Here is a 25,621-nt window from a genome sequence, read left to right on the forward strand (position 1 = left end):
GTAAGAATATAGAATTTTAATCACTGGTTAGTACTGTATCTGCTTATGAAGCTTCACTGCGTGCTTATAAAGAAAAGTGTAACGTGTCATTTATATATATATATATATATATATATATATATATATATATATATATATATATACACATAAAACATTATTCAAGTTCAGAATTAAAGACAAAAACTATAGATTAATACATACTTATGTATTATAAGTATGAATTTTATGGTAAGCAAAGCTGTAGCTTTATAAACTTCCTCACTGAATTACATTGAAAATGAATACATTTTATTTATTATTTAAACTAATAAATAATTTAAATAATAGATTTATCTGAATATTACTAATACTAATTATTATTATTACTATTTTAATTATTATGTTATTTTTATTTGATAATATTTTTGTTGTATTTTAAACAAAACATATACATTTGTATTTTTAAACTTATAAAAGTTACTCAGATAAAATTATTCAAATGAATTTGAGAAGGATCTCAAATAAATCTGATTGAAAAACAGTAATATATGACCTAATACATTTTAAATTCTGATTTTTGTTTTTATTATTAATATTATTACTATATTATTTTAAATAATAATTATTACTATATTATTTTAAATTATTTTAAATATGTTGTATTTAAATTTCATATTTAAATGACTATGATTTACAATTATTGATTATATTTACTATTGCTTAAATCATTTTTGTTGAATTTGAAATAAAACATACATTTTGTATTTTTGAATAAATATTTTGTATATATTTTTTCATGTTTAAATGAATAAGTTTATGCATGGTTCTATATTAAATTACTGGGGGGAAATTATTATATTATAAATATAATTAATTTGATATTCATGATCATGGTGAAATCATCAAACAACATCCAATAATGAATGAAAAAAAGTATTTCTATAACTTGATCCATTTGGTCTGATTTATAAAGAATAAAATATGAACAGACCTTTTTTCCCCTTTGAAATGGTGTAATATCTAACAGGATCATCAGAGGCTTTTGACAAATTCTGAGTTACTGAGTCATCATCATCCATACAAAAACTATTTTTGTGGACTTTCATGGACAATCTTACTAATGAATCTCAAACCTGCAAGACTACAGAGTCTGTTAACTGCAGCCGATTTATTTCAGCGCTGACGCAACACTGCGGCTGACGTTGTGCTGTGATATTAATGGACCTCACAGATCTGTGTGTGTCATGACATCATCATAAAAACCATAAAAGGTCACGTACCAATGAATGAAGAGAGTAGATAAAAGTTCACTTCTCTTCTTTCTTTTAAGCATCCTGAACAGTCAAAGGCCCCGATTAGAGATCGTTCAAATATCCGTGCCCTAATAAGGTTTCTCGTAACCGTACGTGACCTTCCCACACGCCGTGATTGTGTGAGGACAGTCTGAGTGACTCTGATCCATTCAGCGCAATCAAATCAAAGGTGATTCAAGTAAAATACCTGAGCAATAAAACTCGTCCTTGACTTTATATATAGCTCAGAATCAGCCGTTTTCTTTTCAGCTTTGCATTCTGAGTCATACGAATGATACCTGAGGGATGGAAGAACTGATCTTGTCTTGTTTCTTGTTTTCAGATGCTCTGTCCATCCTGGCTTTTGGCTGCAGCAGTCTTGTGTTTTCACAGTCCATATGTAGACGGCCGCTGCTTGGATTTGATAGACTGCATGGGCCTTAAAACTAATGAACAAAAATGGGTAAGATTCATTTTAAGGCATTAATAACATGACTTATTAGATCATATTAAAGATTAAACTCATGCACACTACCATTTAAAAGTTGAAAGAAACTCACCAAATCTGCATTTATTTGATTAAAATACAGTAAAAACAGTTATATTGTGAAATATCAATACAATTTTAAAGAACAGTTAATACATTTTAAAATGCAGTCCTTAAATATAGACACACGATCCTTCAAAAAATGTTCTTATATGCTGATTTGGTGCTCAAGAAACAATATTTTTGTGGAAACTGTGATAGAATTGTATTTTTAGGGATCTTTGATGAATAGAAAGTTCCAAAGCATTTATATGAAACAGAAATCTTTTGCATTATAAATGTATTTACTGTAAATTTTAGCTGTTGAATAAATGTTTGAATTTCTTTAAAAAAAATCTTACCTCAAACTTTTGAATGGCAGCAAGTTATTCAATTATAGTGTTTTGTCTTTGCAGTCATATATAGACACATTTATATAATTAGCAATCAAACAGACCACAAACCTAACAATAATTTGATGTTATTAAAATCTAATTAATAAGCAATTAAATATATATTTTTTTAAAAAGTCATTGGGGAAAAAAATAAATAATATTTTGCACACATAAAATAAAGAAAAATATTTTTAGAAGCATTAAGACATTATTTCCTAAGATAATTAAGCATATTTAAAAATATTAATAATAAATTATGGTAAAAAAGTACATTACATTTCAGATTAATTAGTGTAAAAGGTGTACATTAATACTACAAATGTACAAATATTTCAATATTGAAATACCAATTTGTCTTACTTTTTTATATTATAATACATATTTTTAACAAATGTTATGAGATTCACCCAATTATGGTGTATTTAATACACCATGTCAAATCAAACTATCTGAATGCATCATAAACATGATCTGTTAAGCTTTGTACAATCATGAACAGCATCTGCATCCTCTCGTTCTCTGTCCTGACTGTACAGCAGTGTATCAGGCAGTGCACATCTGCACAGGAATCTTCCGATTTCGGGAGAGTTTCTTCATCTGAACAGCAGAACAGTGAAGAAGAGGTTGAGGAAGAGAGCCTGAGTTTGGGTTTGCTCTTATCGGCTCTGTCTCCTGATTCAACCGTGCTCCGAGACACCACTGGAGAAGCCCCACACAACGACGAGAGGAGGTCTTACTCCATGGAGCACTTCCGCTGGGGCAAACCCATGGGCCGCAAACGTCGACCCGTCAAAATCTTCACCAGCGGCGCTCTGGAGGAGGAGCCTGAGGAGTCGGCGGAAAGCGTCCGTGTGGAGCGAGGGCAGAGCAGCAAGCTGGACGTTCAGCAGAGGAACAATGCAAAGAGCAACGGGAAGTATCGCATGACCCATTTCCGCTGGAACGCCCCACCTGACAAGCGCTACGGAGGCTTCATAAGGCCGTATTCGGATCAATCCCATAAACACCTGCTCAAGCTCATAGGAAACATCATTGTTAAAGATGCACAGCAGTTCAGAGATTAAGAGAGGAGAGAATGGACAGAATTTTTGGTGTCAAAACATTTAAATGTGTAACATGCAACCTTAATTAAAAAAAAAAAAAAAAAAATCACGTTGAACCAAAAAGACAGGGCATGAAACACTGTCCAATGTAGAAAAAAAAAGAAATGAAGAGAAACAAACTAGCCAAATCACTTATATATTAAAGTCAGGGGATATCACATGACTACGAAAGACCCATTACAATCCATTTATATGCTCGACACCATAACTATCACCTCTGGGATTTAAAAAGTAAGCATATTCAGAAACGCCATGTATTTGTCTACCTGAGATAGTTTTACTGTAATATACTGTACATGAAATACATTAAAATGAATTTGCAATGCTGCTAGCTGTGGATTTCTGTGTTTGGATGCTGAGTTTATCCTCGAGTCCAACAACTGCCAGTTTGTGGACTGATCTGAACTGATTTATGCTGGAAGCAGATAGAAGTTGACAGAAAAGTGAAAATTCTGTCATCATTTAATTTCCAAACCTGTAGGAGTTTCTTTTTTCGGCTGAACTCGAACAAAGATATTTTAAATAATGTTGGTAGCCAAACAGTTAATGTTAACCATTGTCTTCAATAGAATTTATTTTTATACTATGATCATTGTATGAAAGTCAATGGCTACCATCAACTGTTCGGTTACCAACATTCCTCAAAATATCTTCTTTTAACAGAAGATAGACACTCTTGTCTATCATTTTTACTGCATATTATAACATTTTGATGTCTAATATATATATATATTTTTTTAAAATCTGGAGCTAAAAGGAAACACAAGCAGAACCATATAATTTTATAATAACTTAATAATACATTTATAATATTGGCCATAGCATAAAGCAATTCTTGGCTTTTGGTATCTGAGCATTTATACCAAAGACCAGCAAAAATAACTAGAAATTCTAAAAAAATTCAATATTCAAAAATCACAAATGAGATATTTTCTTAAAAATGATCTTGTTTACAGCAGTGAGACTAAATGGACAGCAAATAGAGACTTTTGCTTAAATTGTATGCTTCTCAGATGTTTCTCCTGAAAAACAAAAAGAGAAAGAGAATTGGGAATTTGCCTGTCAGCAATCAAAAGAAAGTCAAAGATCTCGTTACAAGCTCAAAGATTTCTCATTAAACTCTTCCAAGACCAAATCATCTAAACGAAACCTTTGAGCATTAAAATTGTCCTCTGGATTGTTTCAGCACCCCTAACTTTAAACATTAAAACAGTCTAAAAAAAACTGTCAAATGTCAAATGTGCACACGGCGTTGTATTGAAAATCTTTTATTGTCTATTTCCAGTTTAACCACAAACAAATCATGGGGAAAACTTTCATCCAGACAGAACGTTACTTAGAAAAAGAAACGGAGACACTGGTACTGATATTTCATCAATGCTACACATGAACAGAGCTCTCCAGCTACACCAGAAGTGACACTTGAACTGCAGAGAGCTTATAATTAATGACTAACTTTAACATGTCACAGCCCAGAAATAAATGAAATTAATTCTCGGAAACATTAAATTCAGTACTAAACTACAATGCTGAAGAAATGTGAGATGCATTTACAGAACTACTGAGCATTTATATCAGTCATATTATCGGGGCAAGAGCTATACTTCAGATTAATTTCAAGGGAATAATTATATTTAAATAGCAAATGCATTTAATACTAATAATACTGAGAACAGCAACTGTCTACTACTTCTGTGATAAAGACACTACTGACTACAGGCATTATAGCATTTACTGTTTAGGTGTCTGGTCATTTTCGTTGGAGCGCTATAATATCTATGCTCTGTGTAATACAAATGATTATTTATTTAATCTGCTGTCATACTTCGCCTCCTGTTATATAGTCTTAAACATTTAAAATATATACTGTATGCAGTCACCAACTGATGACATAAATAATAGTTGCATGAATCTTCTAGTTAAAGCACAGCAGTTCAGTTCATGGCACTGGAAAAATACAAAAACATTCCACACAAAAAATAGAACTAAATGCATACAACATAAATGTCTGTTTAGCCGAACACGAACAAATACATCGCACCATTTACACCACCTCAATATAAAAGCCATGAAAAAAAGGCTTGAGGTTTTTCATCAAATGATGAAAAATATAATTATTAGTCTTAATTTATTAACAGGTCTCTAAAATAGGTTCTTGACTATTGGCCAATTGTTACAATTTTGCATAATGCACTAAAACTGTCTATCTGACCATGACAAGTTTTTTTAAAACATTTGATAGAAGGTGGCTCAGGAGCCTCCAGTTTAAGCAAAAATTGGAAGAACAATGGATGAGACAGAAAATTAAAATAGTGGAAGACTTGTTAAATGTTAGCTAACTAGTCTGAACAAAAAATAACTTGGATTGCAGATTAAAAATAACAAATAATACTGCAATATTGTTGCACTGCTTTGTCTTGTTGCTATATGCAGACCGTTTTCTGTTTAGACACACATATCCGCACTGAAATACCAGTCTCTACATGATCTGGAATATTTGTAGAGAGCCTCATCTGATTCAAACGACACAGCTGGGACTTAAAAAAAAAAAAAAAAAAGTTTGACCAGGAGTGTGATGCATGGCAATACTGCCGTTCCTGACTGTTTTTTCTTCATTTGTCTCTGAACCCTGAAGCTAGCAGTCAATCACAAAAACAAATCTGCCATTATGAGTTTTGCAAACTCTTTTAAAATGGAGACATCATGCTGCTTAGTTCTTCATGGGGAAATGCACACACATACGCACAACCAGAGCAATCTAAAACAAATAAACAATTATTTACATATATTTATAGATCTTGTACGCAACCTTATATACACAATAAAAAATGATGCTTGTGCTTACAAAATAAAAATAATTGTCTGATGCCACAAGACACAGACTAAGCACAACGTAGCAGGCTACAGATGCTAAGCAAATGAGTATGGTGAGATAAATAAAAAAGCGCTAATTAAATAGTTCCTTCAGTACCGGAGCTCCTTAGCACGCTTAGCATGTAAACACAAGCAGAAGACAGACATCACCTCCATCTACAGAACGCAGATTGCTGTGATAAGCATAAACTACCAATAAAAAGTTCATTTACTAAAGACTCCCAACTACTAGGAACAGAAATTAGCACCAAGTAAAAATCATTTCATTGATACTGATTGCACTTAGGTAGAAAGGTAAATTGTTTGATTTGTCAAAAGATGACAGTTTCCCCTTTTTCTCAATACGGAACTATGAAACCCCACTTTAAAAAGAATAAAGGTGAATCTAACCGAAATAGTCAAATTAATGACCATATTAACATGAAACCTATTTACGAGCACTCATTTTTTGACATTATCACATTATTTTTATGACAATTCAAAACTATCTTCAAAGTCTTAATATTGTAATACTTTTTTTTTATTTAATATAAATTTAATTTTGTAATTTGTAAAAGAAATGTGCAATTACTGCAGTTTTATTATATTACAATAAACAATAACTGTAATGCAATGATTTTTAAGTGAAATCAGCATCACAATAAGCATAAAGACATGTATGCTAAAATAATTTACAATTTAACTATTTTTATTTTCACATTAAATGTGTTCGATTGTCATGAAAATAATGTCACAATGTAAAAAAATCTTAATGGTACTGAAGTTAGTAAAGTTTTGTTTATTAAAAATATATTATTTCTTACTTTTGATTTTAAGGGTTAAATACGACCCAGGTATGCTCAGGTCTTACACATATTTATGCAAATACATATTTATGTTATCTGATTTTATTATGGAAGTGTAGAGTATCAAAGAGTATGTGGAAAATATTTGTCAATAGGGAAAACTCTGTGTACTGAACCTAAATCAGGAAACCAAATGTTCAAAATCCTTTCAGTAGTAATTCAATGGTCACCTTGTATACAGGGGACAATACAGCGATGAGGTTTATAGTATAGAGGAGGGCTGACCTCTTAGTTTTACTGTATTAAAAACATCAAAATATAATTTAATACTTAAAACCCTCCGGCTCTCTGCACCACTGGCTGCTACTGAAGGTTCCTGAATCCTGAGTTGAGCTGCACTAGTAAACGCACAAGTCCGGGAACTTCATCTCATAAACGGGGACAGAGCGACTCTGGGTTTGGCCGTAACTTGATGTGATGGTTCCAGATGGACTGGGAGGAGGCCTGCAAGCCAGAAAGAGTGAACAGATAAGATTTATCAGCACAAACATCTTTCCGAGAGACGGCTGACATTTGAAATGAGCCGTGCTGCAACCTACCTGATCGTGATTTCAAAGATTTGATTAAGTTTGCTCTGCAGCATCGTAGCCTGGGAGGAAACAGAAGAACAAGTATTAGCCCTAAATTACAATATTGAGCCGATTGGTGTGGGAGAAGAAAACAACGGCATACATTTTCATTAAATAAAAGGAAAAGTGCTACAAGTTAACTTACTCTGGCACCACAGTGGGCAGCTATTTCCTCAAAGGGGGCCTTCTGGAACTTCTCAACAACCTGTCTCCTGCGTTCCTTCTCCTGTTCCTCTACGCCTACGCTATCCACTGGAGAATACACACATACTTTAACAGCTAACAGAGAAGTTAACAAAGCAATAATGTTGTAAACGATTGCATGCAGGTTCTGGAAATATCTGCAATTTAAATATTCTCATTAAATCAACCTACCGATGGCGTTTTTTAGTGTTTCAAATGTGATTTCTTCAGCTGGTGTTCTCTGTAGGGAAAGAAAACAAACATCAAAACAATTCGGTTGCCATAATTCAACTATATCTGATAAAACCTAACTCTGGGGACATCCATAAAAGTAAAAAAAAAGTATATTATAAATATATCATTATAACATTCTAATATATATATTATATTCATATAAAATCTATAATCAAATGTAAAAAATACATTTCCATCTTTAAACCAAGTCCTGTAGTAAAATGATACTCCTCACCAGTGAAAAATGTTTCTAAAAGTGCCTGTAATGTCTTTATTAAAATGTAAACACACCAAATGTGGGTTGTAAGGATTGTATATTGTCATGTTTTCATTTACCTCCTCTTTCTCTGGACTGTTTCTGGACTCTACCTCCACCTGCAGAGATATTGTTTCTCCAACGCTCTTTCTTTTTGACAGCCGGTCCTCATCTAAGGGAAGAGGGTGGAATTAATCAACTGTTTATGCGATCCATCTCTGTCAGTCGGCTAATAAGCAGAAACAACTTTAGACTAAAGCTAATCAGACTAAAGCTAATCCGTTCATCTGCAATGCAAATGCCTTGATTGCATTGGCTACAGCTGGAGTAGGTGCTTATCTACAATAAGAATTGCATTGTTTTCTGGAAAACAACATGAAGGGCACACGTAACGTATTAGGAGTGTGCCATGTGGCGTTTTCAAGTCAAAAAGAATATTCAGCGGGAAACAATGAAGAGCAGTTATCCACTGAGATTTGATTGGTGTATGATAATTGTGCACAATTGAGACCAAAGAAAATAGTAATTTTCTTTATAAAGAAAATCAACTTTGATTTTACATGGTATATGATGTGGCACCAAATGCTCATCTATGCACCTGTGAACTGTGGGACATAAGGTGTAGCTAGTCGCTCAGTGTTGTAGCCGCTTCCTCCAAGAACCTCAGTTATCTTGGCCTGTTGGAACAACAGCTCTCCTTCCAGCTTTTCCATTGTCTTCGGAATCCTGGGAAATCAACAGAGGACAGGCAATTTATGATAGCAAATCATAATTATAATATTGTGTAATATTAATAAAAAAAACTTTGAAAATGTTCTACTTGAAAATGTCATTGATGATGATGGCAAAGCTGAATTTTAAGCAGCCATTACTCCAATCTTCAGTGTCACATGACCCTTCAGAAATCATTCTGATATGCTGATTTGCTACTCAAGACGTTTATTATAAAACTGAAAACAGTTATCCTGCTTAAAATATTTTCAGGATTCTTTGATGAATAGAATAAGCATGATAGATGAATAGCATTCATTTGAAATATAAATCTTTTGAAATGTTGTAAGTATCATTATTGTCACTTTGGTTAATTTAATGCATCCTTGCAGAATAATATTGAACAATATATAAATAAAATAACTCCGCTGACTCCTAGTTTGTCTTACTTTGGGTTTTCAATGAAGACATCCTCAGGTAACAGGTAAGGACTTTCTTTTTGTCTCATTTCAATCACCTGCAAAAAGGTTTGTACGCTTTATTCATCTAAAATTTTAATTCAATACAGTTGCCAATAACTGTTAGTGACAGAGAGACTCCTGACCTCATGAACGTGCTGGCAGAAAGCTGGCACTGTGGTGAGCTGACTGATGAGATTGAGGTAAGCAGAGGACAGAGCATGAACAGCACAGCGGTTATACACTGGTAACGTCTCCTCACTGCTCAGAGCCAAGTCCTGGACAGAAAGCAACACAAGAAGATGCGAAAAAATACTGAAATGCATCACTGATGGCTTATGACGAATCAGAAAACTACGTTGAACATTCAAAAACTCATGAAGATGTTGACTTTCTAATTTAAAAACTGAATTTCAGTATCACTTTTAAAGAAACCTTTGGTAACCTTGAATCATGTCAGATTTGGTGACCCTGCTGTATATTCTCAGCTGTTAATTTAAGACCCTAACATTAAAGCCAATGTGTGTGATATAGGAAGAGGTACCAGATTTTGGTAACATCTTATGCTGCCTTGTCAGATTTGGTAATGCTGCTGCTGTATATCTGCAGCCGCTCATATCAGAGCAAAATTGTTTTTAGAATATAAACTAGAAGAGATTAGACATAAGCAGAGTGAATTTGGCTAACATTAAAGCCATTGTGTGAGAAATCGAGATTGGTAACAGATTAAATGCTGCCTTGTAAGATTTGGTGACTGTTGTACATCTGCAGCTGTTCATATCAGGTCAAAATGTTTTCTATGATATAAAATAAACTATCAAACATCACCAGAATGAATTTGGGTAACATTAAAGCCATTGTGTGTGAAATAAAGGGAGGAAACAGATTTTGGTAACATATAATACTGCCTTGTCAGATTTGGTGATCTGCAGCTGTTCATATTCAATGTTTTCTAAACTATAAAATTATGTAGGCTATAAAGTTCAGACATCACCAAAATGAATTTGGGTTACATTAAAGCCACTGTGTGTGAAACAGATATTGGTAACGGTTTTTGGTGACCTCTAATGTTGCCTTGTTAGATTTGGTGACCCTGCTGTAAATTCACAGCTGTTAATTTAAGACCAAAATGATTTCTAATAGGGCTGTGCAATTAAATCGAATTCGATTATCATGCGCATCTGGTCAGTAAAGCCGGTTCAGTGATTGGCAGTAAATCGCCATCACCTGCTTTCAATTGGCGCGGGAATTACTACACAGAGCCGTAGGTCACTGACAAGATATCGCGTTCATAATGGCAGACGAACACGTTTATGAACGTTAAAATCGAACATGAAATTGCCTAGCTTGTCAGTGAACTACGGCTCTGTGTAGTCATTCCCGCTCTATTTGAAAGCAGGTGATGGCGATTAACTACTAATCAAGAAACCGGTTTTACTGACTAGATGCGCATGATAATGGAATTCGATTAATTGCACAGCCCTAATTTCTAAAATGTAAAATAGAGAAGGTTAAACAGCACCAGAATGAATTTGGGTAACATTAAAGCCACTGTGTTTGAAATAGAGGGAGGTAACAGATTTCAGTAACCTCAAATGCTGCCTTGTCAGAATTGGTGACCCTCTGTCCAGCTGTTTCTACCAGATCAAAAAGTTTTCTAGGATTTGACACTGTAAATCGTGAATTTTACAATACCAATACATAACCCTAAGGGTTAAAAACCACTAAAAACCACAAAACCTAAAATTTGATTTCAGGGGACTTTAAGAGCGTAAACGCAATGAGGGCACACCTGTAGAGCGAGCGCCACACGGATCAGGTCCACCACCACCTCTTCGTTGGCCAGCTCCATGCTGATGAGGGCCAGGAGTGAGTAGAGCTTCTCAAAGTGAGGCTGCACGCTGCTCTGTTCCTTACTGCACAGGTAGATGTGTCTATACAAGTGCTGGGCATGCTAAAATCAGAGAGATATCACTGTCAACACACTTAAAATGCTTTGGACAAGCATGCATTCTCTCATGCAGACCCAACAGAAGCACTGACTTCAGATCAGAATGATAAAAGCAGGAAGTTGAGCGATGATTTGAGGGTTGTTGTACCTTTTTCATGAAGAGGTTGTCTTGACGTGAGCACTTGTCCACTTTGAGTTTAAGCACAGAGATATCAGAGATGATACTGCATGGGAAAAAAGCGACACATGAAACCATAGAAGAGCTCAGTTTATTGTATAAAGAGGAACTCTGAATTTCTTATTGACAGTCAAATGACCTGAATAAATATTGGAACAAATTTACCTTATTTGTGACACATCTAATTCAAAAACTGAATATTCAATTCATGTAGAGCAGGGCTTGATTTTATCCAGTAGGTTTTGATGAGATAATGAAAGGTTATTAGAGTTGGTTAATTCTACTTTTCCCCCACCTGCTTGGTCTTGGTTACATCCATTTTATTTTATTACTTACAACACTAAAAGTTTCATATTATGTTATATATACAGTCATGGCCAAACATTTTGGCACCCTTGGTAAATATGACCAAAGAAGGCTGTGAAAATTAATCTGCATTGTTAATCCTTTTGATCTTTTATTTTAAAAAACTCTCAAAAATCTAACCTTTCATTGGATAATAAAAATTTTAAATAGGGGGAAATATCATTATGAAATAAATGTTTTTCTCAAATACACGCTGGACACAATTAACGGCACCCTTTTATTCAGTACTTTTTGAAACCTCCATTTGCCAGTTTAACACCTTTAAATGTTCTCCTATAATGTGAGGTTAGAGAACACCTGACAAGACATCAGAGACCATTCCTTCATCCAGAATCTCTCCAGACCCTTCAGATTCACAGCTCCATGCTTCTTCTCTTCAGTTCACCTCACTCATTTTCTATAGGGTTCAGGTCAGATGACTGGAATAGCCATAGCAGAAGCTTGGTTTTGTGCTCAGTGACCCATTTTTGTGTTGTTTTTGAGGTTTGTGTTTGCATTATTGTCTGGTTGGAAGATTAAAACATGGACCATTATAAAATATCTAACAGAATCAGTCACTTGTTGATTGATGTCTAGGAGAAATATAGAAATATAGCAGAAATATAGGCGTCCCACAACATCAAAAATATAGCAATATATTTCATTGTACACATGGGGTACTTTTTATCCCTGTGTTCACCAAACCCATCTTGAGTGTTTGTTGCTAAAATGCTCATTTTTTAATTTCATCTGACCATAGAAGCCAGTCCCATTTGAAGTTCCAGTCGTGTCTGATAACTGAATATGCTGGAGTTTGTTTTTGGATGAGGTAGGAGAATTTTCTTGAAATCCTCCCAAACAACATGTGGTGATGTAGGGGCTGTTTGACAATTTTTTTTAAAGGTTTTCTGACCCCGAGACTCAACTATTTTCTGCAATTCTCAAGCTGTGGTCCTTGGAGAGTCTTTAGCCACTCAAACGCTCCTCCTCATCGTGCATTAGGACGATATAGACACACGTCCTCTTCCAGTCAGTTTCATAACCTTTTATGTTGATTGGAAATTCTTAATTATTGCCCTGATGGTGGAAATGGACATTTTCACTGCTCTAGCTCTTTTCTTAAACCACTTCACAAATTTGTGAAGCTCAATTATCTTTTGCTGCACATCAGAAATATATCCTTTGTTTTTTTCTCATTGTGATGGATGATTAAGGGAATTTGTGCTTTGTTTTCTCTCCTATTTATATTTCTGTGAAACAGGAAGCCATGGCTGGATAATTTCATATATTCATAATCATCCTGGAGTGCTCAAAATTGTAAATATGAATGGGAATATACTTCAGAGATATTTTACTCATGAGAATTTCTAGGGGTGCCAATAATTGTGTCCAATGTGTATTTGAGAAAAACATTTATTTCATAATGATATTTCAAATTCTTATTATCCAATGAAAGGTTATATTTTTGTGAATTTTTTTAAATAAAAGATCAAAAGGATTAACAATGCAGGTTAATTTTCACAGCTTTCTTTGATCATATTTACCAAAGGTGCCGATATTTTTGGCCATGACTATATATATATATATATATATATATTTATTTATTTATTTACTGGTGTAAGTCCATTAAAGATGTTAACCTGATGGTGGAGAACTTGGGGAGGTTGTCATGGCGATCGATAAGGCTGACCAGTATTTCCAGCACCAACAGTCGAATTTCTGCATCTTCTAGCAGAGCAAATGAGAGTAGTGGGTCCAGAAAGGAGTTGGGAAGAGCTGTCAGCATGTTGGTTGTCTGGAAACCACATGCGACCTAAAAAAAGAGAGAAACATTATCTTTACAACATAAAATCTGTGCTTTGATGCAATTCTCTTTCATGAGGTATCAAGCAGGTAGAGTTTACCTGTCTCAAGGACTTCAACAGCATGACTTGGATCATTCGGTTGCCCTCAGACCTGCAGTAAAGACAGAAGTAAATACAGTATGCAGTATGTTCTCCTCATAAATTATTTAAACTAATTTAATTAGTTTTAAGTGTAAAACAGTAATTTTGCTACTGAATTATTTTGAGTCAGTTTTTTAGAGAATTTTCATTGACAACCATAACAAACATTTAGGGACACAATAGTAAATGCAGTACTCACCCTGAGCCTGTAGAGGGCAGCGTGAGATGCATGCCTGGAATGGGGACCTTTCCCATGATGAAGAGCATCACCTCAGAACGCTGGTACGTGGGTAACGTGTTTGCAAATGAGCCTGATTTCAAAACACACAGACCATAGTAATGAAAAATCAGATTATGAAAAATTATGCTCTCTCTCACACACACACACACACACACACACACACACACACACACACACCGATAGTCCTGATGACGGCTTCTTGTAGCTGTCTCTCCTCATGCTCCTTGATGATTTTGGTGCCAATGTTAGTGCAGTCGTAGGATCCTGTGAGCTCATAGTCCACACTGAGCCTCAGATGCCGGAGCAGTGTGTTGAAAACCTCCAACACTGTGGGGCCTAAAATAAGCAACAAACACACATATTTATAATATATGCAAACATCAGCCAAGCAGACTAAATCAGTACAAATGGAGATATCTGGTGCGATCATCTCAAGGTGTCCAATTTGTGAACATATTTGCTGAATGAAATCCATTACTGTTTCTTACTAATTTTGAGGTGTTGACTCCAAATATTTTTCCTGTTTTGCTCTAGCAAGTAACACTTTCTCACAAAATATATTGTGCATTTCATAGCATTTTTGCTTCTGACAGCCATTTGCAAGGTGAAGAAGTCTTGCATTAATCACTAGAAAATCTGATGCAAAAACAGGAGTCCCATCTTCCTCTGAGCCATGTTACAACTATTTATTCAATTCTCAGATGATTTCAACATGTATAAATGATCCTAAAGATATTATATAATGCCCAATTCTATACTTTCAAGTTTAGGATTATGGCCAGTGACAGAAAAAAATGCAAACATGATCCAAATGTACTCTGGTATGTGGTTTTACTACATCCAAACAGCGACTGAAAATGTTGTGAAAGCCTGTGTAAAGTTCTGTGACAATAAATGGAGTATTTGAACACAATCGTCAATACAATATAATATTGCATACAACAGGAATTCTTGCTACAACTTTAATATTTGACAGTAACTCTAATATTTTTAAAAACACCTACCACTAAAATTTCTACAGTAAACACCATTGTCTACAACAGGGGTGCCCAACCCTGTTCCACATGAACCCGACAACTTATAAACACATATTTAATAATCTTATTAACACATATTTTGCTTCTCAAGTAAATTTTTCTTAAATATGTTCTGATTATTTTTTTTACAAGAAAACAAGACAATCACAGAATAAGGAAAAGCTTGTATAATTTTGAAGCCTAAAAGTCATTAAAAATAATGCAAAATAACAATACTGCCTACAATTAAATCTTGTATTACAATTACAACATTGCAACTACATAAAATCTTGATAAATAAGCATACCTAATTCATAAATTCACAAAATCACACACACACACACACACACACACAAAAGTAAATTTTTTTAACTAGACTATTTAAATCTCTAAATGACCTGAAAATTAATCAGTTTTCAGTAGTTCCAGCTTAAAGCTGCAGGTGCTGCAAGAGGAGGTGTGAAGGGCTTTCACACGGGATATTAGGTGTGAGCACTGACTTGACGTCAGAGAGTAGAGTCGGGATGTGAAATATATATTTTTGGCTGAAATCTAGATTGGGTCAGATGCAATGTCACAGTTCTATTCTCCCAGAAGAAAGGCTTAACATCTGGGGGAGAGTGACCCAGATACTGAGCACAGGCATAAAATGTGTGACATGCGTTACAGCATGTGCAAAAAGACACCAGTCTGCTCCTGTGCAATGACACACCGGCTACACTACTTAATGTTTTGTATATTCATGGTAGTAATTCACATTAACCAGGCTGTAAATCCATACTCACCAACAGAGCCACTGGCAGCGATGGCAGCCGCCTCTAGAAGGACCTCCACTATCCCAGCACGCACTGTGGCTGAGCTCTTACTGTTGGCATCCAAATGGCCCAAGAGCTGCTGGATGACCAGATGAGAATGCTGGGACTGGAGGGAGAGAAAGAAAGATAGACAAAGAAGAGAGAATAAATAACATGGTTAAAAAAAAAAAAAGATAATAAATTAAATAAACAGATATATAGTACTTACATATTTAAAATATAAATTTTTGCTTCACTACTGTAACCAATGCAAAAATATATTATTAAAATATAAAAAAGGTTAAATAAAGCTTTAAACATGTTCGGACAAACAGCTAGTGCCACCCAAAATGATTTCTTATAAATTGAAAATAATACAAAAATATTAAATACTTTAATAAAATGAACAAAATAAATACAAATCAATGGCATGTATTTCAAGTATTTTTCTTTAAAGTTTATTATTTTTTTTTTTCATTAAATAAACATCAGTATACGCTTCAATAAATCATTCAATTATCCTTTTTAATATTAACAACAAGCGATCTTAGATTCTGAACCCACCTGAATGGAGTACATGATGATCTTAAAGCAGCGCACTGCAAATGTTTTGCCTTCCCACAGCGAGTGATTATCAAGATGCCTGCAGTGAGAGAACAGACCTTGAGCTTGAGAAATAAAGCCAGAAGTGACTGAAAAATGAGATTCACTCCACGCGCAGTGAGATTAATTAAAAAGTCATAAATACTCCATAACTGAACACATGTATTAAGTACTCTTAGTTACTCTTAGAAATGCAATGTTAAGAGACTAGAATTACAAGACAAATTCACTTAATATTAAGTGGCATACATCTATAACTTAAAAACTGAAGCAATTCATAACCTAAGCTGACAGGCGCGATATGTGGTGGGTCTCTTACATAAGCACAGGGGTGACTGCGTTCTTGATGTTGCCATAGGCGGCACGGCCCAGCAGTTCCCGAAAGCAGCGCTCTGTCAGCTCGGCTGGGCTTTCTCTCTCCTTCTCACTGGCCTGCAGCGGGGAGGGAGAGCGACTGCAGAGGAAACAGAGCCCATTTTTAGCAGTCCATTTCTAATGGTAGACAAGGATTCTTGCACTAAAATGTTAGCATTTAGATAAATGTAGAAAAACATTTTCTTGCTACTGCAACTTTAAGATATTACCTCTATTAGAATTGGCTAATCTCCACTTAATCCAAATTTAGTTCAAAATGTAAGTCAAGATTTGATCATACATATTTTAAATTTATGTATCTTAAATAGGTTCTAATGGTCTTTTAACAAGAAAACAGGACAAAATCATTTAAAAAACACTATTTGCATAACTTAACCTGAAAACAATACAATATTGTATACAACAAAAATTCTTTCTACAACTATAAAAATCTTTCAGTTTAAAATTTGATAGCAATTATAATATTTTGAAAAAACATTTACTATTGAAATTTCTAAACATCATTGTCTAGAATATTAAAAGCAAAATATGCTACAGCAACCATAGTCACATGAATCTTACAGTTTCTTGTTTTGCTTCTCAAGTAAATTTTGATCTGATGATTTTTTTTTACAAGAAAACAAGACAATTACAGAATAAGTAAAAGCCCGTTGTGTAATTTTGAAGCCTAAAAGTCTGAAAATAATACTACTGCATACAATTAAACTTTCTATTACAACTACAACATTACATCTACATAAAATCATTCAGTATAATATTTAATAGCAATTCTAACATTGTTACTATTGAAATTTCTTAAAACCCTTCCCTAGTAACATTAAAAGCAAGATGGTCCTGTAAAATATGCTACAGCAACTAGAGATTCATTAGTCTTGTCAAGCACTTAAACACATTTTGCCTTAAGTATATTTATTTTAGGAATGTTTTTACAATGAAACAAGACAAAACTGATTAAGAAAATGACTTTTGTGTAATTGATTGAAATAAAAATAATAAAACAATATTGTACACTAAACTTCTCAGAACTGCATAAATTCTTTCAGCTTAATATTTGATAGTATTTCTAACGTTTTTAAAAACTTGAGGGTCACTTGAGTCTTATCAAGTATGATATCATACATACTTTGCTTCTCAAGTAAATTTTTTAAAGAAAACATCAGACAAAACAGATTATGAAAATGCTTTTTTGTATAGCCTGAAAGTCATGTTATGTATAATGGAAAACTTCCTGTGTGAGCTTCACTGTCTGTGTGTGTCAGAAAAAGAGCTGAGGGTCTCTCTGGGTTTATCTCATCATTAATTAATCACACTGTTCTTCTGCCCTCACACACCCTGCTGTCAGTCAGCCTGCTGCTCCGCTCACGGTCCCTCGGTTATATAACCACATGACGCTGGGCTAAATCTGCAGAAACTCTTCTCACCTCAGCTAAAAGCCTCCTGCCACACATCCAGAAGGATGCTGGACTGTTTAGTTGACCAGAAATAAAAGTGCATTGTGTTTTAGTCCACTGCTGTGGTTGCACTAAACCAGCCTTGCTGTCCTGCCCATCGGAAATGTGCACATCTCACAGGACGAGTTAATTATCAGCTGCCCTTTACATCAAATGCCAATTAGCACATAGCAAACAGTAGAAAGGGGTAATTAACGTCTCCACCCGTGGTGTAATTATGGCTGCGTAGGGGGCGCATCAACAAGGAGCCAGCTTTGTTGATTATAATGGAAGCGATTCGTAAGTCATTTCAATTTCAAACATTGCAACTTTTTGTACTAATACAAAATTTAAAAGCCAGGTGCATAAATCAGCTGTAGCCATAACCCTAACTCGTCATTTATATATTGTGAAAAAATTTTGTACTGTTGCCAGGCTTATTAATTTGTGATGAATAATCTTAACTTGTTATCTGATTAAAAAACTACCAATCAGTTTGGGTTCAGAATGTTTTTTTTTTCTTTCAAAAGTGACAGTAAAGACTTGGTTACATCTTGTCAACTTTCTATTTATCAAAGAATCCTGACGAAATGCATCAGGGTTTTCCATAAAATATTAAGCAGCACAACTGTTTTCAACACTGATTATCTTCAGCAGCAAATCAGCATATTAGAATTATTTCTAAAGGATCATGTGACACTGAAGACTGGAGTAATGATGTTGGAAATTCGGCTTTTCCACCACATTTATTTAAAACTGTAATATTATTTCAGAATATTACTGTTTTAATCTATTTTTGATCAAATAAATTGAGTTTTGGTGATCAAAGGAGATGATTTCTTACAAATTCTTAATATTTGACAGAAAATCTCATTTTTGTTTTCATTTTGTTTTCTAATCTACTATTGAAATTTCTTAATAAAACATAGTAACATTAAAAGCAGTAAAGTCCAGTAAAATATGCCTAACATAACAGTCAAAGGAGAATACACGAGGAAACTCAAAGGAAAGTCACATGATCACTGCAGTTTTCCTGGTGTGATTATGAGCTCAGGCCTAGCGTGATCTTCCACTTGGCTGAGTTGTCAGCAGGGACAACATCTCAAACTATTTCCCTTGCAGGCATCTGACTGTAGGTGCAAAGACAGTAAGTGGCTGCCCACACAAATATGATAAGCAGGCAGAATGGCAGTTGAAATGCATGAAATGGTTCTAGAAAAGGGTGGGGCTTAATGGCTGAACCAATCGCAACTGCTTGTAGTAACTAGATAATCAGACAGATTATATTACTTGGATTTCCATTTGTATACACGTAATTAGTAAATGTAAATGATGTGGCTCAATGGAAGATTCAGCCGTGAGAGCCGCCAAGCATCCCTAGAGGAAGACAAGTTTTTGGGGGGGTCCCATATGAGTAAATTGTTAGCCAGTTTAAACCCAACACTCTCACCTCTCTGTGCCTTCACCAGACTGCAGATTGAAGAGCAATGAGGGGACGATCTTGTCCATGTGCTGAGGGTCCCAGATGTTTGCCTGCAACTCATCATTTACGGTCTTCCTCACTACTCCCTGTAGACCTTTGATGCCAGCCATTCGGATTCTGAGATGAGGAAGTGTTCAATTAGATGCAAAAAATGTGTGTATAGCGTGTATATAGAGCATATTCTCTGTAATGTTCTCTATCTATCATCTATCTATCCATCCATTATCATCTACAGATCCATCTATCTATCTGTCCATTGTTAATCAATCAATCAATCAATCAATCAATCAATCTATCTATCTATCTATCTATCTATCTATCTATCTATCTATCTATCTATCTATCTATCTATCTATCTATCTATCTATCAGGGGTGTAACGGTACACAAACATGACGGTTCAGCACATGCCTCAGTTTTGACGTCACTGTTTGGTATGATTTCGGTTCAGCAGGGGGAAAAACTATTTTCTTATTAAACAGTGGTTTACTGAACAAATTGCTCTTTCTTTAAATAAATTTTCTTTAAAAAAGAGTGTAAAAACATGGAAAAAATTGTCATAATTTGAAAGATGAGACTTTGTTTCTCATCAAAAGTAACAATATATAAAACTGTTCCAATGAAGTTACACTCATGCAGTGGTTAAAACAATGCTATATTTGTTCAGTACACAAGCGCACCGAACCAAAAAAGACCTGTACCGAAACTTTTTGCCACGAATAAGTGTACCATTACACCCCTACTAACTAACTATCTATCTATACTGACTGCACACTGCTAGGTGTGTGCATGTGTGTTTGCTCACTTGGTGCGGATGTCGGGGTCCTCATAGTTGGAATGGCACATCTCACTAAACCGTGACACAAAGAAATCGTAACTGCGATGATACGAGGGGGTGTCCTCCTCGATGTTAGCAAACTTCACAAACTGTAAAATGAGAGCAATTCAATAGAAATAAATTAATTGCATACCTAAACAAACCAAAGCCAAATCAGGTAAAAAAAAACCCATTTCCTTGAAAAGACTGCAAATGCTGCTCCACCCAGGGCCAGTGAGTGGGTGATTATAAAATGGTATTATCAAAGATTAAATGTTAAATGTGATGTTGTTTTGTTCTACATTAACCCCAATCGACAGCACTGTCACCTCATCATCATTATTAGACATTAAAAGCTTTTCTGACACCTACAAGCAATAATAATAAATATTCATATACTGTAGAGGAACAGGCTTCACTTGCATGGAAGTTAATTAAACTAATAAGATTAATACATTATTTTAAGATTAGGACAGTTTCATTTCATTTGAATAGTTAGAAATGTTATTAAACTCATGTATCATATACTCACATATAATTTTACAGATTCAGATATTTGCATGTATATTAATACTTCAATATACATGAACTAATAATCTGTTATTTACAGTCTTACCGAATTTGTTTCAGTTTAAAAAGGAACCCAATCTTTTATCATTTGACAAGTTTAGCTTATTTATAGATTTCAGCTATTTTAGATCAAGATAACCAAGGTCATGAATAAAATAAAAATAAAATGCCTTAATATAGAAATGGTAGAGAACTGATAGATGAGACCTTGTCACCTAGATGATTTAATGACTCACTAGTGCCTGCATATCAAATCTGTAATTAATGAATAATTGCATCGCAAACTCTGGACCTACATTTCCTTCCTATTATACAATTTGGCTTTTGCAGAACCCGATGAACCTTCAGAGAAGAGATGTGGGTGCAGTTATGACTAACGCATCTCTGTCCTAGCATTTCTAGGTAAATAAGGTCATTGTATAAATCAGTTTAAAAGGGGTTTTTATATGTGACTGATATCTGCAGCATGCAGTAGCTAAGGTGGTTCTGGATGATACAGAATAAAATAAAACGGGTTAGTCACTCTCTGTTTAAGCATTGCATTTTATATGTTGAATGTTGGTACATGTTCAACGCCCTAGATTACTCATTTTGATCTATAATTGAGTTTGATTTTATTTCCATGTCCTGATTGCATTTAGATGAATGCACTGCAGTGTGTGTGCTTGTTTGTTGCTCATCTGCAACGTTCATCAGCAAATGTTTTATATGAAACAAACCTTCACTGCACATGGGGTCCAAAATACAGAGCATTAAAAGGGCCATATAGCACACTTTTACAAAGTTGTAATTTAGTTGATGGATTTGTTTCTTACAAACTAATTTTCATTTTTGGGTAAACTATTCCTTTAAGTTTCTTAACCATCCCATCCATTTGTGATTATTGGATAAAGATTTTGTGAATACATTTTATAGAAATTGCACTCATGAAGACTGCAGTTCAGTGCAGTACCCTCTGCGACAGTGAACTACCATACAACAGTGTGTACATACCGAGTTTGTTCCCAGGATTTGCAGGTTGGGTTTGTCTGCCTCCAGGAGTTTCCGCACCATCTTCAGGAAACTCTCCACGAACAGGTTGATACTCTGACAGTGGCAGGCCATTAGCAGCTGGTCGAGGGCTTCCATCGCAATACACACATACCTGAAGAGACAAACACACACTGAATATGGGCAAGAGGAACAGGAGAAAGAAATCACAAGATGGGTATATCAGATCAGGCTAGTTATGAAGTTCAGTACCCATAACGGTGTCTAGCTACATCACGAGACAGTCTCTCAGAGAGGTATGCCCCAATCCGATCCAATTTCTCTGGAGCTGACAGGGCATAAAAAGTCAGCTTCTCCATGTTGGCCTTTACCAACCCATCCTACAGACACACACACACATACATACCACACACAAACAGAGATAGAGAGAAAGCATCAGTATCATTGACACAGCACACTTTGAACAGGGTGCATGTTTCAATCTGTTAAAGTAGTTTTTAATGTTTTTCTTTGATGAAAATAAGTCCAAAAGAACAGCATTTATTTGAAACAGAAATCTTTTCTAATATTATAAATAGTTTTACTATTACTTTTGAACAATTTAATGCATCTTTTCTAAATAAAAGTACTTTTTCAAAAAAACAATCAAAAAACGTACTAACCCCAATCTTTTGAATGGTAGTGCATCATTGTCAAAATTTCTCAAAATTCACATCTAATCGTAAGGGAATTCAAGTATCAAAATTCTAATGAAAGTAAGAAAAAACTATAATAATTTTGAGATTTGCTAAAGATCGCATTTAAAAGCATTATTTATTAGACCTTTCAAATTTAAAAAAGGGGAATTAAGCATGCATAAATAAACATCCATAATCAATCCAGATCAGGCAGTAACCAATATGGTACCAATATATTGTGCATTCCTACACAGGAATGTAGACGGAAGGAAAAAACAGGGTGACAAAACTACAGCCCTCACAGACGAAAACTTATGCATTACTGTATAGTAACGGGAATATTCTAAACAGCTGGATGCATCTTCTCTAAAAAGTCTAAGTTGGAAGGGACTGTCATCTTGCTAAACTCATCTATTAATTTGTTCCCCACATTTATTAATTTGCATCACTGCTAAAAATATGAAATACTGAAGCTAAAATCATGGTAGATAAACTTGCTAGTGCCTCACTGACTAGGTAAGTCTTGGAAAATTAGTCAACAGTTAGACAAATAATGTAGTATACAGATTTATGGAAACTACCCAGTCCATCTATTTCTATGGACAATGAGTTTTTGTGCTGAAGAAAAAAAGTTATCCGTAGGAGTTCTTCTGTAGCTGGAGAATCATTATAGTAATGTTCAACCCCTCTGGTTTTAACCCACACTGAACACTAATTTACTGAACTACTGCAGCGCATCAGGTTCACAAATATGAACTTAAGAAGGCATTTCAGATATCTCAACTTTCAGGTGGATAGTTTTTGAGAAAATAACATGAAATGGTGTTGAACTCTGTCTCAGCAAACACTGTGAGTCGCTTGCATCCTCAGACACCTGCTTAGGTAATTGCCTCTCTTACACACCAATGCACTTTCTTTCTTTCTAATGCAAGTGGTCTCAAAAAGCAAGCATCTGTCAAGAACATGAATGCAATTGCAAATAAGTGGTTTGAGAGGCAAACAAAGGCTGCTTGACTGTAAATAGACTCTCTGTGATGGATGGAGTTGAGAGAGAGTGAATGCTATCACCTCTGGGTCTTCAGGGAAGATGTTGTCCACCAGTCTCTTGTAGCGCGGCCTCAGCGCTCCACAACAACCACACACCCCTGCAGAAAGAGAAAAATCAAGAGGAAATGTGGCTAAGGATTCATTTCTGTAAGCAAAGTGGCATTGATTTTAGGAAGACAGCTTATTTCCACCCACAAATGGCATCATAAAAAGGGTTCTGGGTTGTCATCAACACCAGCGATCTCAAGACATTGACAAAGTGTCATATTCCTCACGAGCCTGTCATCTTATAAACATATAACATTTCTTGAAATGGGAGATGAGCCTTTTCTGATCTATAATGTTATTGACCAAGACAATATTTGAAACATTTTAGCTCAAAATATTCACTTTTCCAGAAATAGAGGCTATGACCTTGGATTATTAGTTTAGTGTGACAACAAGAGGGGAAAACAAGAGGACATCAAGCCATTAGTGGAAATTAGAGGAACGTTCACAAGGCAATGTGTGGGCTTGTGGACAGTCCTTCATGCAGGTCAGAAATGGTACAAGCTGCATCTGTCAAACACAGACAACCTTGAGGAAAATCATGCAACATATAACACATCGTCTGACATCGGCTGCCAATATGCAGAGGGAAATCTGTGATACGATTGGTCCACGCATCTCAGCAGTGATGAGTCACACTTGTCCCACTGAACAGCGTGACGGCGAAACAATGAACTTCTGGAGGAAAGCATAACTTGTGTTTTCGTCCACAGTACTGAAAACCGAAACTGAAAACTATGGTAAGAACTATGGTAAGATAAAATACCTTTCTTAAGTCACAAAACAGATTTCATGGAGATCTGGCTCATGTTAAGAACAGAAAGAGCTTAATCTCTGAATGACGTCAGCAGGGGGAAAATGTTCCGATCTGTGAATAGTTTTTTCCAATCTGTTCCGCTAAAATGGTTGTTTGAAGAAAATGAGCCAAGGCGCCTCTATTTTTAGCTTCCGCTCCATTTTGACTTCAAAGCGAAGCTTTACCCCGCTGCTCAACTCGTCTATTGCCTTCAATGTCCCTGTTTATGTTGAACCCATCTGTGTTACATCCTCATGCCATTCCAAACTTTGCCTTCCTTTCATCCATGAAACACAAAAGGAAAAGTAGTATATTCAGGCTGCTCTTTTGCATACAATGAAAGTGACTCATTATTCACTGAAAATAGCTCTCCTATATTATTACTTTAGCATATTCAAATTATATGTAATACAGGACAACAAATGCCACTGGGCATCAAGTCAGTCTTCGCCATTTTTAAAATCTTGAAGCAAATAAGAACATAAAGTGAATGCAATTTTAAAGACGTGACAGAGTAAAAGACTGCAAACAATGATTGAAATTTTTATAGATTTTCTGAAAAAAAGCTATCACATGACTTTAGAAGACTTGGAATATAGTGTAATTATAGGTAATGCATATTATCGTACTGACTCTTATGCTCACCAAAGCAGCATTTATTTGATCAAAAATACATTGTAAAATATTCCATTTACAACCCGAATTTAAAAATTTGAATAAAATGAAAACGAAAATAATTTCAAATCACATGAGCCAATATTTTATTCACAATAGAACATGGTTCTATTGAAGAATTTGGTCCCATTCTTGCCTGATATAGGTTTCCAGCTGCTGAAGAGTTAGTGGTCGTCTTTGACATATTTTTCGTTTAATGATGCGCCAAATGTTCT

The 25,621-nt window shown here is 35.0% G+C and overlaps 2 protein-coding genes across 2 annotated transcripts in view; one reads left to right on the forward strand and one right to left on the reverse strand.

Moving 5' to 3' along the window:
• Positions 1–1,614: 1,614 nt before the first annotated feature.
• Positions 1,615–3,256, forward strand: LOC306843511 (pro-opiomelanocortin-1-like; the record flags this gene model as incomplete). The annotated part of the gene is made up of 2 exons (XM_079375034.1): positions 1,615–1,734; positions 2,729–3,256. 2 exons carry the CDS (start codon positions 1,615–1,617, stop codon positions 3,254–3,256), a joined length of 648 nt encoding a protein of 215 aa, XP_079231160.1.
• Positions 3,257–4,549: 1,293 nt separating this feature from the next.
• LOC306843672 (protein EFR3 homolog B) overlaps positions 4,550–25,621 on the reverse strand; it is a 35,985-nt gene continuing 14,913 nt past the window's right edge. Inside the window, exons 3-24 of the mRNA XM_079375276.1 lie at positions 23,909–23,985; positions 22,416–22,543; positions 22,167–22,317; positions 20,592–20,713; positions 19,755–19,904; positions 16,819–16,953; positions 16,461–16,539; positions 15,888–16,023; positions 14,264–14,422; positions 14,045–14,156; positions 13,804–13,855; positions 13,540–13,712; positions 11,525–11,600; positions 11,218–11,379; positions 9,572–9,703; positions 9,417–9,484; positions 8,855–8,982; positions 8,337–8,428; positions 7,959–8,007; positions 7,729–7,835; positions 7,554–7,603; positions 4,550–7,458 (exon numbers count right to left, since the gene is read on the reverse strand). Of these exons, the coding sequence (XP_079231402.1) occupies positions 7,353–7,458; positions 7,554–7,603; positions 7,729–7,835; positions 7,959–8,007; positions 8,337–8,428; positions 8,855–8,982; positions 9,417–9,484; positions 9,572–9,703; positions 11,218–11,379; positions 11,525–11,600; positions 13,540–13,712; positions 13,804–13,855; positions 14,045–14,156; positions 14,264–14,422; positions 15,888–16,023; positions 16,461–16,539; positions 16,819–16,953; positions 19,755–19,904; positions 20,592–20,713; positions 22,167–22,317; positions 22,416–22,543; positions 23,909–23,985 (2,444 nt within the window). The 3' untranslated portion in view covers positions 4,550–7,352. The remainder of the gene's footprint in view (positions 7,459–7,553; positions 7,604–7,728; positions 7,836–7,958; positions 8,008–8,336; positions 8,429–8,854; positions 8,983–9,416; positions 9,485–9,571; positions 9,704–11,217; positions 11,380–11,524; positions 11,601–13,539; positions 13,713–13,803; positions 13,856–14,044; positions 14,157–14,263; positions 14,423–15,887; positions 16,024–16,460; positions 16,540–16,818; positions 16,954–19,754; positions 19,905–20,591; positions 20,714–22,166; positions 22,318–22,415; positions 22,544–23,908; positions 23,986–25,621) is intronic.

Source organism: Barbus barbus (genome assembly GCF_936440315.1).
Source record: "Barbus barbus genome assembly, chromosome: 24".
Classification (NCBI taxonomy): domain Eukaryota; kingdom Metazoa; phylum Chordata; class Actinopteri; order Cypriniformes; family Cyprinidae; genus Barbus; species Barbus barbus.